Source organism: Salvelinus alpinus, chromosome 22 (genome assembly GCF_045679555.1).
Source record: "Salvelinus alpinus chromosome 22, SLU_Salpinus.1, whole genome shotgun sequence".
Lineage (NCBI taxonomy): Eukaryota > Metazoa > Chordata > Actinopteri > Salmoniformes > Salmonidae > Salvelinus > Salvelinus alpinus.
The window spans coordinates 34,612,248-34,627,039 of record NC_092107.1 but is presented as its reverse complement, the minus strand read 5'-3'; the positions used below and the strand labels follow the sequence as shown (position 1 = coordinate 34,627,039).

The 14,792-nt window shown below is 43.8% G+C and overlaps 1 protein-coding gene across 16 annotated transcripts in view; it reads left to right on the top strand.

Moving 5' to 3' along the window:
* LOC139549459 (roundabout homolog 2-like) overlaps positions 1-10,444 on the top strand; it is a 648,939-nt gene extending 638,495 nt beyond the window's left edge. For 8 of the 16 annotated variants that reach the window (XM_071359989.1, XM_071359984.1, XM_071359987.1 and 5 more), the window contains 3 exons: positions 3,427-3,693; positions 5,932-6,129; positions 6,274-10,444. In XM_071359989.1, coding sequence (XP_071216090.1) covers positions 3,427-3,693; positions 5,932-6,129; positions 6,274-6,275 — 467 coding nt within the window. In that variant the 3' untranslated portion in view covers positions 6,276-10,444. The remainder of the gene's footprint in view (positions 1-3,426; positions 3,694-5,931; positions 6,130-6,273) is intronic. The other 8 variants (XM_071359993.1, XM_071359991.1, XM_071359998.1 and 5 more) reach the window with 2 other exon arrangements.
* Positions 10,445-14,792: the final 4,348 nt, after the last annotated feature.

The following is a 14,792-nucleotide window of genomic DNA, read 5'->3' as shown; positions in this document are numbered from 1 at the left end:
CGAATGTGTTATTCGGGGACGCAAACACAAGCTGGAGTTTGAGATTGTGAAAACCAGTCAAAATCCTCTCCTCTCAGGCTCTACATGCGAACGCCTGGGACTGATGCAGTTCACTGTACCAAATGACCTGCACATTGTGGATCATGTCCAGCATGGACCCCTGTCCAAAGAACAACTACTCAGCAGATATGACGATGTATTCAACATGCCCGTTGAATCAGTGCCTGGGGAGGTACACTTTGAAGTGGATGAGAGCATTACTCCAGTCCAGTGTGCTCCTCGTAATGTGCCCATTGCAATGAAAGTGGCTGTGAAGGCCCAGCTGGACAAGTATGAGGCCGATGGCCACATGACATCTGTGACTGAACCAACTGACTGGATCAGCAATATGGTCATAGTGAAAAAACCAGAGAAGCTGAGGGTCTGCATCGACCCAAAGCATCTGAACCAAGCACTGAAACGATCCCACTACATCATGCCGACACTAGAGGATGTCCTCTATAAGCTTCCCAAGGCCAGGATTTTCACCTTGGTGGATGCCCGAGATGCATTCCTTCAATGCAAGCTGGACGAAGAAAGCAGCTTCATGACTACCTTCTGGACCCCCTGGGGTCGGAAACGCTGGCTCAAGCTCCCGTTTGGTGTCTCAGTGGCGCCTGAGGTATACCAACGCAAGCAGCACGAGTTACTGGCTGGGCTCAAGGGCATTGAACCCATCACCGATGATATCCTGATCGTAGGCTGTGGTGAAACAGACGAAGAAGCAGAACGCGACCACGATGTGAAGCTCCTGGCACTGATGGAGCGCTGCCGATCAGTTAAGCTTCGTCTTGGCCTGAAGAAGCTGCAGTTCAAGGTGAAAGACGTCCACTTCCATGGCCACATTCTCTCGGCAAAAGGCCTGAAGCCGGACCCAGACAAGGTCCAAGCGATCCTCGACATGCCAAACCCGTCGGATGCAAAAGGAGTACAGCGTCTCATCGGCTTTGCAAACTATCTTGCAAAGTTCATGCCACACCTATCAGCAGTCTGTGAGCCTCTGCGCCGGTTGCTGGACAAAGACACACCATGGCACTGGCTACCCAAGCACGAGGCCGCAGTGCAGGAGATGAAATCTCTGGCTTCATCCATGCCAGTGTTGCGCTACTACGACGTCACGAAGCCTGTCACAATCCAGAGCGACTATAGTCATAGGGGACTTGGATGCTGCCTTATGCAGGAAGGACAGCCCGTTGCGTTTGCCTCGAGAGCGCTCACCCCCACCGAACAAAACTATGCACAAATTGAGAAAGAGTGCCTCAGCATCGTCTTCTCCTGCCAGCGATTCCATCACTACTTATATGGTCGAGAGCTGGTCACCGCTGAAACTGACCACAAACCACTCATTGCCATATTCAGTAAACCTCTCCTCAACGCGCCCAAGAGGCTTCAAAGTATGCTCCTGACTCTGCAAAACTACAGCCTGAAGGTCATTTACAAGCCAGGACCTGAGATGTACATCAGCGACACACTGAGCAGGGCAACAGCACAATGTACAGGTAGAGGCACTGCCTATCAGCGGCATGCCATCTGTTCGCTACAGCAGGAACAACAAGATGTTCAACAGATCAACACCTACAGTCACTGAAGTCCATGGCTCTCGCAGGTTGGCCATATCTGAAAGAGGAGACACCTTTCACAGTGAGAGAATACTGGACCTTTCGAGATGAGATCAGTGTGCAAAATGGCGTCTTGTTCAGAGGTCAGAAGGTCATTATTCCCAAATCACTACGTCCAGAGATGCTTAGCCGCATACACTCCAGTCACGTTGGAGGTGACGCATGCTACCGTCAGGCTCGTGAAACATTATACTGTCCAAACATGCAAGCAGAAATTAAAGACTTTGTCAGCAACTGTACCACATGCAACGAGTACGCTCATGAACAGCAAAAGGAAACCATGATGTCACACGAACTGCCCACAAGGGCCTGGCAAATCATCAGCATGGACTTATTCAGCCACAGACAAAAGGACTATCTTCTCCTCGTTGATCATTACTCTGACTTTTGGGAAATTGAACTGCTCCCTGACTTGTCTGCAGAGACGGTCATAAAGCGCTGCAAGGCGCAGTTTGCAAGGCAAGGTCAGCCTGACAAGGTAATCACGGACAATGGCCCACAATTCACTGCACAGTTCAAGCGTTTCGCCTCAGAATGGGAGTTTGACCACGTGACCTCTCCAAGACACCCAAAAGCAAATGGCAAGGCAGAATCAGCTGTCAAGATTGCAAAAAACCTGTTAAGCAGGGCCTTGCGCGACAGCAACGACCCATGGAAAGCGATCTTACAGTGGAGGAACACACCCACCGAAAACATGGACAGCAGCCCAGCACAACGCCTTCTGTCCAGACGTCTGAAGACTACTATCCCCGTAGCTAACAAGCTACTTGAGCCCTGCGTCATGGTTGGCGTCACGGACAAACTGCGTCACAGAAAGCAGCTCGCTAAGTGCTTCTACGACCGGACTGCTCGAGACCTACCAGAGCTGGAGGTGGGTGAAACTATAAGGATGAAACCGCTGCCGGGAGACCACACAGGACTTTGGAGGCTGGGCACATGCCTACAGAGAGTTGCACCACGTTCTTACCTGCAAGCCACCGGACAGGCTTACTCTGTAAGCAAGAGACTTAACTTGTTGTCTGTTAATTAAAAAAATATTAAAAAATGTAAAAAAATATTAAAAAAGGAAGATGACAGCTGAAGTAAAAAGAAAATGTCATGCTTTTCAATTGTTATGACTTGACTGTTAAGAACTCAATGTTATGCCGTTATGTTTGCACTTTCTATTGAAAAGGATGATGTTACGGAGTCTAGTTGATAGGTAATCGACTAGTTGGACTGTTCCCCAGACTCCACGCGTAGGGACTTGTACAATGCTTAACAAGGCTATTGAACTTAACATTGGTGTCTGTCTTTATTCCTTAATCCGACATATCATACAGAAACAGATAGCTCTCCAGTAACAGGGTTGGAGAAAAGCTACAGGAGTATAGCTCTCCAGTAACAGGGTTGGAGAAAAGCTACAGGAGGATAGCTCTCCAGTAACAGGATTGGAGTAAAGCTACAGGATGATAGCTCTCCAGTAACAGGGTTGGAGAAAAGCTACAGGAGGATAGCTCTCCAGTAACAGGGTTGGAGTAAAGCTACAGGAGGATAGCTCTCCAGTAACAGAGTTGGAGAAAAGCTACAGGAGGATAGCTCTCCAGTAACAGGGTTGGAGTAAAGCTACAGGAGGATAGCTCTCCAGTAACAGAGTTGGAGAGCCCTGATCTATGAGGACTTGGACTAGATTACAATTACTGATTAATACTGATTGACTGATTACTGATATATCACCAGACTGTAACCTTGTAGTTAACCACATCACGCCTCCCTCCCTCCCTCCCAGACCTACCTCCTCCCCCTGACCCCCCGCCCATCCAGGGACCAGGGTATATCCAGGGGGCCCGTAGTGTAGGCGGAATGGGCCCCCCAGCCGAGAGGCAGGCATCGTCCCTGGAGCGCCAGCCCATGTGTGGCGCCATGCCCCTGTCTGGGCTGGAGGAGATGAAGAGCTGCATGGACAGACAGACACGCACCTCTCTGGAGCGCCAGGCCCAGGACAGACTAGCATCCATGGACCGAGGAGACGACCCACGCAGGGGACACAAAACAGGTACAGGACTGGAGGGTAGAAGCAAATCAGAATGCCAGCACATTGTCAGAAAGACTCAGACCTGATCCACAAATTCCACTCAGTGTGCAGGTGTTCATTCTAATTTGCAGATGCCAATTTATTGTATCCTGCACTTGTGGCAGTGTGTTGGATGTGAGCGAACATTGCTTTAGAATAGTAGGATAGAACTCATATTTCACACCAGAGTATGGAGCGAGTAGACCCGTGGTTAGGTCAGCAGCCATTGCTGTACAGAGAGAGATCCAGAGCCCTTAACTGTGTGACAGCAGGGTCCTGATGGCCGCGGTGCCTTGGCAGACCAGACCCTTTACTAAACCCTGGTGTTCAATCTCAGAGGAGACTGGGCTCCCATGAACAGATTGCACTGTCTGCCACTTGTACTTGTCTTCCAGACTCCCCCCCCACACACACACACACACACACTCACACAGCCTGTAGTTGTCGGCAATGGTGTCCGGCTCCAGCCCAGTCCAGGCAGGAGGCCCCAGCCACACAGATGCATTCTAATTCCCCAGCTTTCCCCTCTCAGACAAACAGCGGCTACTCCACCACTCTACCCATCTGTCTGTGTGTGGAGTCATTAGACCTCACCATGCTGTGTTCCTATCCTGTCTGTGTGTGGAGTCATTAGACCTCACCATGCTGTGTTCCTATCCTGTCTGTGTGTGGAGTCATTAGACCTCACCACGCTGTGTTCCTATCCTGTCTGTGTGTGGAGTCATTAGACCTCACCATGCTGTGTTCCTATCCTGTCTGTGTGTGGAGTAATTAGACCTCACCACGCTGTGTTCCTATCCTGTCTGTGTGTGGAGTCATTAGACCTCACCACGCTGTGTTCCTATCCTGTCTGTGTGTGGAGTCATTAGACCTCGCCATGCTGTGTTCCTATCCTGTCTGTGTGTGGAGTCATTAGACCTCACCACGCTGTGTTCCTATCCTGTCTGTGTGTGGAGTCATTAGACCTCACCACGCTGTGTTCCTATCCTGTCTGTGTGTGGAGTCATTAGACCTCACCACGCTGTGTTCCTATCCTGTCTGTGTGTGGAGTCATTAGACCTCACCATGCTGTGTTCCTATCCTGTCTGTGTGTGTAGTCATTAGACCTCGCCACGCTATGTTCGTATCCTGTCTGTGTGTCGAGTCATTAGACCTCACCACGCTATGTTCGTATCCTGTCTGTGTGTGGAGTCATTAGACCTCGCCATGCTGTGTTCCTATCCTGTCTGTGTGTCGAGTCATTAGACCTCACCACGCTGTGTTCCTATCCTGTCTGTGTGTCGAGTCATTAGACCTCAGCATGCTGTGTTCCTATCCTGTCTGTGTGTGGAGTCATTAGACCTCACCATGCTGTGTTCCTATCCTGTCTGTGTGTGGAGTCATTAGACCTCACCATGCTGTGTTCCTATCCTGTCTGTGTGTCGAGTCATTAGACCTCACCATGCTGTGTTCCTATCCTGTCTGTGTGTCGAGTCATTAGACCTCAGCATGCTGTGTTCCTAGAGCTACAATATAATGATCTGCAGCAGGGGGTGTCACAGCAGGTCAGAGCAACAATATACTGACCTGCAGCAGGGGGTGTCACAGCAGGTCAGAGCTACAATATACTGACCTGCAGCAGGGGGTGTCACAGCTGGTCAGAGCTACAATATAATGACCTGTAGCAGGGGGTGTCACAGCAGGTCAGAGCTACAATATAATGATCTGCAGCAGGGGGTGTCACAGCAGACACTAACCCCTCTGTAGTTGCCTTTCTCCCCTTCAAAAGGGTGTTAGCTGAGGGACCCATGTGTGAGCCCACACTGCCTGCTGGCACCAACACACTGCAGATGTCATTAGAAGGGAGGTCTGCCAACAGGCTTTCTGTCTCACTATAGCACCTTCTGCAACCACCACCACCCGGCCAATCCACCTGCGCCTGCCCAAACACATACCTAGCCCCATAATGAATCTACAAACCACCATGTTGTGAAACGCTCTATGCTTTTGTTGCCCCTCCCCATGTCATTTCAGTGAATGAGAATGTATTCACCTTGCCCCCAGCCCCACAGGAGCCCTTTTTCTTCTTGCAATGCACGTATTATAAGAATGTGTTCTTAATTGACCTGCTTGGTAAAATAAAGGTTAAATTAAAAGAAAAAAGAAAAAGTGTCAACTTCCCGACTACATTTATGGTTAGTAGTGACAATATGAATTGTTTCCCTCTGTGTGTTTGTCCAGAAGCGGGGTGCCTTCCCCTCTACAGTAAACCATCGTTCCCCTCCGCCGGGGGCCACAGCTCCTCTGGGACAGCCTCCTCCAAGGGCACCACGGGGCCACGCAAGGGAGAGGGACCTCGAGGGCCACACCAACGGGCTGCCACAGACCACAGCGACTTCCTGGGGACCAACGGACCTGGACATTACGCGGGCGAGTTATGTACGTATCACACCATTCTTGTTTACTATCTTATTGCAAGAAGGCGTTGTGATACTATAGGTAACTATATTGATTTAATGTATAGCATTTTGACAAAGATATTGCTTTGTCCTGACATTGCTGTTCTCTCTGTCTCTCTCACAGAGTGACCTGCCTGCAGTAGGATCTGAACTGAACTGGAGAAAGCCTCGTCGTCCTCATCAGAATGAAGCCTCACCCGACTGGTGCAATGAACTTTGTCCTTCTTTGTGTATTATCAGAGGAGAGGAGCAGGAAGATGACGATGATGACCACCATAACAGAACTGTAAATGTGATGTATAAACACAGACATACATACTGTACATCCCACTATGTTGTTGTCCTCAACAAAATGATTTCTCACCTCCCACCTTTATTGTTTTTCAGTCAGACAATAGCAAGTAAACAAAACAGTTAAAACGTCTATATGAGAAAACTAATTTTCAAAATAATCTTCCTTGGGGAAAAAATGGAATCTTGTTTCCTGTAAATAGATTCTTTACGTTGTTGTTGCATTGCTATGCAAGCCTACTTCAGTTTTAGCATCCTCTTTCCATACTGTTGGCTAAATCTAGTCATTTGTATTATATTTGAATTGATAGGCTGTTGTGCCATAAAATAATTGTTTTATAATCCATCATTTGTTAATAGCTATCATTGATTCATTATTATAATTATTATTATTAATTATTGTTTTTTTGCACTGCGATTTTTGGTGATAAGCACAAAAGCAAAGCTCCTGCTGACAGGAAGAACCGGACGGACATTTGAAGAGGAGTTTCTGTAGAGAGATGAGAAATTATATACTAATGTACAGAGAGATATTAAAGAGTGAGGGGTTGCTTACGGACAGCAACTAAATGGATGCCCATTCCCAAGTTAGGACTAATCAGAAAGAAGATAGGGTTTGTTAGTGTCTTTGAGGTAGGGGGCCGGAGAAGAGGCAGAGAGGGGGGGCTTGTTCAATGTGTACAGAGGCTATGAGCAAGATTATGACTTGTCTCTCCTCTAACTATGAGTTGATTATTGGATTAGCTTCGATCCTACATAATCTGATTCTATTGTAAACCGTATAGTCCTACAAATGGGCTGATATAGACTTGTTAGAGCTGGCAGTTGTGAGGCTGTCCAGGCATTGTATTGTTTTCAGAACATAACACAGCCACAATGGACGTCTAGCTGGGCCCTCATCTTCATTCCAGCGTTTGAACACAATTTATTTGATTCTATCTTCATCTCATCTTCTTTGATTATATTTTCATTGATTTCTAGAGTTTTTGTTTTCATCCGAAGATCATTTGTATAATCCGTCTAGCAAAATGGATTTACAGTAGATTACACAAAGTGAACATCTGCAAGTGTGGCAGGTGTGTGTTCAACCAGCTGTACACCAATAGAATCTAGTCACTGAAGCCACAGCACTTAAAATACACTATGAAGAGCCTCAAAGCCATGGTTCAGAAGGTCTAATCTATAATCTAACACTGACAAAGGACTTCCTTTTGATAAACTCTGGGTTGGGTTGAACGCAGTAGAAAGAACTAACATTGATGCTAAAGGATTTCTCTATTGCCAGGAAAGAAGGTTTAGGATAGGTCCTTTTTTTTGTCCAAAAGTCAAAAGTTTATTTTGTCATCCATTTTAAATGATGTTTGCTTAATTTAGAGCCCTTAATGCACTCCACATCCATGGCATCCCATGGAAAACAACACAGTGGCCTGTTTGTATCTGTTTCAGTCGGAGACTGCAGTCCCTGCCCTGAAGTATGGTACTGTGTTCTGATTAGCATACAATAGAGCACTAACTAGACTTCCTATTGGGACTCAAATTCCCAGAATGCATCAGATAGTGGAGAGGAAGGCAGGTAGAGTACAGTCAGAATGGAGAAGAGCCACCTGCAGTAGCAGATCCCAATGCCTCTGTCTCTACAGCATAGACCACTACTTTGTATCTGCCTAACAGTCACAACACATTTTCCTTCTGCCGGCCGCATGGAACTATTCAGCCCCAGATGTTCAATTTGTATCTTTTCAAACAATGTTCTTATCATTTTTTAAAAGCCTGTTTCTTTGTATGCCTTTTATGGACTCAAAAATACTGCTTAATAATGTTTTCAAAATCAACGTTCACAATTTTACTGGTTCAATGACTGTTTATTTTGTGTCTTCTTTAGTACTGCTTAATGTTTATAAAAGGAGAGTTGGAAAGGAAACGGAAGGCTTTGTCAGATATGCTGTTGTACTGTCGCGTTTATGTCACTGTCATATCATATCATCAACCTAGTGGCCAGTGTTCTGGAAATGAGGTGCAAGGAGTATCTCAGGTTATTTTACATTCTGGCGGTGTTCATGTATGTGTGTATATATGTGTATATATTCATATGCATCTCCACTCGGTTATTTCATTCCAGTTTCATTGCTGAAAGATATTCCTCTTTTATGTCCGATGCTGTCCTGTTTAATTTCTTTTCGCCAGTGGTTTTAATTCCAAGTTTAAAGTGCTGGTCCATCCACCTTAAGGCAAGATGTCAGTAACAGAACATACCAAATTAATATCGATATTTCTAATGTCTATTGCGTTTTTTGTCTTTTTAATACTCATGGTTTTCCTTTAAATCACTGTGTTGTTGTTTTGTATTTATTAAAATGATAATAAAAAGGTATATTGTGAAATATGCATAAAGATTTGTGGAATATTAAATAAAATGTATTTTTTTTTCTTTTTCTGTCGGAGAAGGCTGGGGATGGACAACTCCAGTCCTCAGGGGCGGGGTGCTGTCACACTTTGTCTCCATCCCTAGCAAACACAGCTGATGAAAATAATTGCATTCAAAACTGAAGGTCATGATTGGTTGATCATTGGAATCAGGTGTGTTAGTGGGGGCTGAGGCAAAAGTGTGACACCAATCAGGCCCCCTGAGGACTGGAGTTGCCCATCCCTGAGCTAGGCCAAAAGGACTTGATGGTCTCTCCAGGTGCAATGCTGAGTCATTAGTTGTCAGAGATACTCGAGACACTCGGTCCTGCATGTTAACTACTCTGCTTCCTCTCATCTCAAAACAAAAGAAACTAAAACCTTTTCCAAACACAAAGAGCGATATTTTCCTCATTTGCTTGATACGACAATAGATACAAATGTTCTTTTTTGGGAGGTTGAGAAGTACTTTCCCTCTCTTTTGTTACTTTTCTCAGTATTGTTGGATCTGTGTGTTGCCTTTTTGCAAAAAAAGAGGATTAAAGAAAGGCAAAAATAGGAAGTTGTCTTTCTTTACAGTGCGGGGCAAGGGGATACCCTCTCTCCAATGCAATTTATACATTCTCATATCTTTCCTGTAAACAACCTTCTGTATTCACTTGCATGTCCTTGTCCAAGAACAAGAAAACTTTTACAAGTCCCATCCCCATGTCCTGTAAGATAAATCAAAGTTATTTTCTTTCCTTGTACCTGGATCACTACCAACAAATAAAATATTAAAACAAATGTGAACCCTTGCCTTTCACTCTGTTGATTGACAAGAGTGAAAGTTTGATCGTTCAAACTCAGCTTTAAAGTTCCTGTACCATTTTTACATTGTTTGTCATCTTGAGTATGGCTTTCTGGACATATTTTGTTCCAAGAGAAAGAGAAAAACTCTGAAGTCTCTATAAAGAATAGTGTCGGTATTGGTGTTTTCCTTCCGTGATGTTTGTGTGTGTGTGTGTGTGTGTGTGTGTGTGTCTTTGTCTGTGTGTGTGTATGTATGTGCTGTATGTGTTTGCGAGAGGTTGCCTGACTCAGCTGTGCTTTCTATGTCAAAGCAATCAACATTCTGTTCATCTTGGAGGGCCAACATCAAACGGAACGCCAAATCCATCAAATCATTAAGACAGTCACACTCGCTTTGATTAACACTTAACTTTAAAAAAGTTAGATAGAACTGTGGCTCAGATACTGCCTTTTATCTTTTTACTTCTTGAACACTGAGATGTGACCAGATAGAGTCAACAAAGGTGGCAGAACGAGGCATTGATAACCGCTTGGAGGGAAAACTCGTACAAACTGTCTCCTTAACAAGTCCATTATTGCAACTTAGTTAGCTGTTACTGTATTAAGCTAATGTCTCATGTGAATGTTAGGTTACACTGTCCCATCTTTTGGTATGTTCTGTATATGTGTTCTTACAGGCTACTTTGTGTGATGTTCTCTTTAGTATAGACGGACCTCCGTCTAATTTGTAATGTGAAAGCCAGCTAGTCTGATGGCATTAAGGAACGATGACTCATGTAATTAAAAACCAATAAAAGGCTGTTATAGTTCGTTAAATAATTTCATTATCCCATTCCCTCTCTCCGCTCCACCTAAATGACAGCAATTATTCATGTTAATATTTTTCAGCTCTCTACATTTTTCTCCCTCTCTCTCACTCTTGTTTTCTCCCCCCCCATTCGTTCTCCTTTCTGACTCTCTTCCTCTCTGTTCTGAATTCTCTATGTCTGGAACTTTAAAACAGGCAAGTATAAGGGTACCTCAACCCTATAAGGGGTCTTTCCAGCCAACAGATTGAGGAATAGGCAATCCAAATAGCTCCCCACTCTCCTCTAAAAAAAACACACCTACAAGTATGTGTTTGTAAGAGAAAGTAAGTTACGAATAAGTTACATTTGCCATTCCCTAAAACTCCCCAAATCACTACTCACCCTCTCAATTCTCTCTTTTTCCCTCTCAATTCAATTCAAAGGGCTTTATTGGCATGGGAAACATATGTGTACATTGCCAAAGCAAGTGAAATTAACAAACAAAAGGGAAAAAACAAGAGAAACATTAGTAAACATTACACTCACAAAAGTTTTCAAATAATATAGACATTTCAAATGTTATATTATTCTCTCTGTCTCTTTTGCTCTCTCTGATTCTCTCTCAATTCAATTCAATTTAAGGGCTTTATTGGCATGGGAAATTGCATGTTAACATTGCCAAAGCAAGTGAAGTAGAAATTATACAATAGTGAAATAAACAACAAAAATTAACAGTAAACATTACACTCACAGAAGTTCCAATAGAATAAAGACATTTCAAATGTCATATTATGTCTATATACAGCGTTGTAACAATGTGCAAATAGTTAAAGTACAAAGGGGAAAATAAATATTTACAATGGTGTTTGTTCTTCACTGGTGGCCCTTTTCTTGTGGCAACAGGTCACAAATCTTGCTGCTGTGATGGAACACTGTGGTATTTAACCAGTAGATATGGGAGTTGATCAAAATGGGGTTTGTTTTTGAATTCTTTGTGGATCTGTGTAATCTGTGGTAAATATGTGTCTCTAATATGGTCATACATTGGGCAGGAGGTTAGGAAGTGCAGCTCAGTTTCCACCTCATTTTGTGGGCAGTGAGCACATAGCCTGACTTCTCTTGAGAGCCATGTCTGCCTATGGCGGCCTTTCTCAATAGCAAGGCTATGCTCACTGAGTCTATACATAGTCAAAGCTTTCCTTAAGTTTGGGTCAGTCACAGTGGTCAGGTATTCTGCCACTGTGTACTCTCTGTTTAAGGCCAAATAGTATTCTAGTTTGCTCAGTTTTCTTGTAAATTCTTTCCAATGTGTCAAGTAATTATCTTTTTTTCTCATGATTTGGTTGGGTCTAATTGTGTTGCTTTCCTGGGACTCTGTGGGGTCTGTTTGTGTTTGTGAACAGAGACCCAGGACCAGCTTGCTTAGGGGTCTGCTTCTCCAGGTTAATCTCTCTGTAGGTGATGGCTTTGTAATGGAAGGGTTGGGAATCGCTTACTTTTAGGTGGTTGTAGAATTTAATCGCTCTTTTCTGGATTTTGATAATTAGCGGTTATCGGCCTAATTCTGCTCTGCATGCATTTGTGTTTTACGCTGTACACTGAGGATATTTTTGCCGAATTGTGCATGCAGTCTCAATTTGGTGTTTGTCCCATTTTGTGAGTTGTTAGATTGGTGAGTGGACCCCAGACCTCACAACCATAAAAGGCAAATGGGTTCTATAACTGATTCAAGTATTTTTAGCAAGTATTTTTTTGGTATGTCGAATTTTATGTTCCTTTTGATTTTGATTTTTTATTTTACCTTTATTTATACAGGTTTTTTCTCATTGAGATAGCATCTCTTTTCCAAGAGAGACCTGGTCCAATAGCAGCAGAGGGAACAACGTTTCAGACAAAACAGCTTACATACACTAACACAACATTAAACAAAACTATAAACAAAAAAATTGTACATTAAAAACACAAACGTCTTGACTAAAAACAATTACACTCTTCTATGATATATACATCGATCAAGTGTTTAAACTCCACCAACGAAACTAGATCATCACATTTTAAAATGTTCAGGAGAGAATTCCAGGACCACGGAGCTAAGTAACTAAAACTATTTCTACCATGTCCTGTTCTAATTTTTGGTACTGTTAGAAGCAAATCAGAATGGGACCGTAATTGATATTTTTTTACTGACCTGACTAAAAAAGAACAGAGATAAAATGGAATTTTTACCCAATATGGCATAGAAGGCCCTTCTTGCCTTGTCTCTCAGCTCGTTCACAGCTTTGTGGAAGTTACCTGTGACGCTGATGTTTAGGCCGAGGTATGTATAGTTGTTTGTGTGCTCTAGGGCAACGGTGTCTAGATGGAATTTGTATTTGCGGTCCTAGCAACTGGACCTTTTTTGGAACATCATTATTTTTGGCCAGGTGCTGCAGACTGTTCTAGTGCCCTCACCAATTCGTTGGTACAGTTTAAGTCAGAAGTTTACATACACTTAGGTTGGAGTCATTAAAACTTGTTTTTCAACCACTCCACAAATTTCTTGTTAACAAACTATAGTTTTGGCAAGTCAGTTAGGACATCTACTTTGTGCATGACACAAGTAATTTTTCCAACAATTGTTGACAGACAGATTATTTCACTTATAATTCACTGTATCACAAATCCAGTGGGTCAGAAGTTTACATACACCAAGTTGACTGTGCCTTTAAACAGCTTGGAATATTCCACAAAATGATGTCATGGCTTTAGAAGCTTCTGATAGGCTAATTGACATAATTTGAGTCAATTGGTGGTGTACCTGTGGATGTATTTCAAAGCGTACATTCAAACTCAGTGCCTCTTTGCTTGAGATAATGAGAAAATCAAAAGAAATCAGCCAAGACATGAAAAAAATTGTAGACCTCCACAGGTCTCGTTCATCCTTGGGAGCAATTTCCAAATGCCTGAAGGTACCACGTTCATCTGTACAAACAATAGTACACAAGTATAAACACCATGGGACCATGCAGCCATCATACCACTCAGGAAGGAGACTCGTTCTGTCTCCTAGAGATGAACGTACTTTGGTGCCAAGAGTGCAAATAAATCCCAGAACAACAGCAAAGGACCGTGTGAAGATGCTGGAGGAAACAGGTATAAAAGTATCTATATCCACAGTAAAACGAGTCCTATATCGATATAACCTGAAAGGCCGCGCAGCAAGGAAGAAGCCACTGCTCCAAAACCGTCATGAAAAAGCCAGACTACGGTTTGCAACTGCACATGGGGACAAAGATCATACTTTTTGGAGAAATGTCCTCTGGTCTGTTGAAACAAAAATAGAACTGTTTGGCCATAATGACCATCGTTATGGTTGGAGGAAAAAGGGGGAGGCTTGCAAGCTGAGGAACACCATGCCAATCGTGAAGCACAGGGGTTGGCAGCATCATGTTGTGTGTGTGCTTTGCCTCAGGAGGGACTGGTGAACTTCACAAAATAGATGGCATCATGAGGTAGGAAAATGATGTGGATATACTGAAGCAACAACTCAAGACATCAGTCAGGAAGTTAAAGCTTGGTCGCAAATGGGTCTTCCAAATGGACAATGACCCCAAGCATACTTCCAAAGTTGTGGCAAAATGGCTTAAGGACAACCAAGTCAAGGTATTGGAGTGGCCATCACAAAGTGCTGACCTCAATCCTATAGAAAATGTGTGGGCAGAACTGAAAAAGCGTGTGCGAGCAGGGAGGCATACAAACCTGACTCAGTTACACCAGCTCTGTCAGGAGGAATGGGCCAAAATTCACCCAACTTATTGTGGGAAGCTTGTGGAAGGCTGTCCGAAAACTTTGACCCAAGTTAAACAATTTAAAGGCAATGCTACCAAATACTAATTGAGTGTATGTAAACTTCTGACCCACTGGGAATGTGATGAAAGAAATAGAGGCTGATATAAATCATTCACTCTACTATAATTCTGCCATTTTACATTCTTAAAATAAAGTGGTGATCCTAACTGACCTAAGACAGGGATGTTTACTAGGATTAAATGTCAGGAATTGTGAAAAACTGAGTTTAAATGTATTTGGCTAAGGTGTATGTAAACTTCCGACTTCAACTGTATATATGTTAAAGAGGGTGGGGCTCAAGCTGCATCCCTGTTTCACCTCTCTCTCTCGCTCTCTCTAGCTCTCTCTCTCGCTCTCTCGCTCTCTCTCGCTCTCTCTCTCTCTCTCTCTCTCTCTCTCTCTCTCTCGCTCTCTCTCTCTCTCTCTCTCTCTCTCTCTCTCTCTCTCTCTCTCTCTCTCTCTCTCTCTCGCTCTCGCTCTCTCTCTCTCGCTCTCTCTCTGAACAGCCTCAGCCCCAAACAGCCTCAGCTCCAAAGAGCCC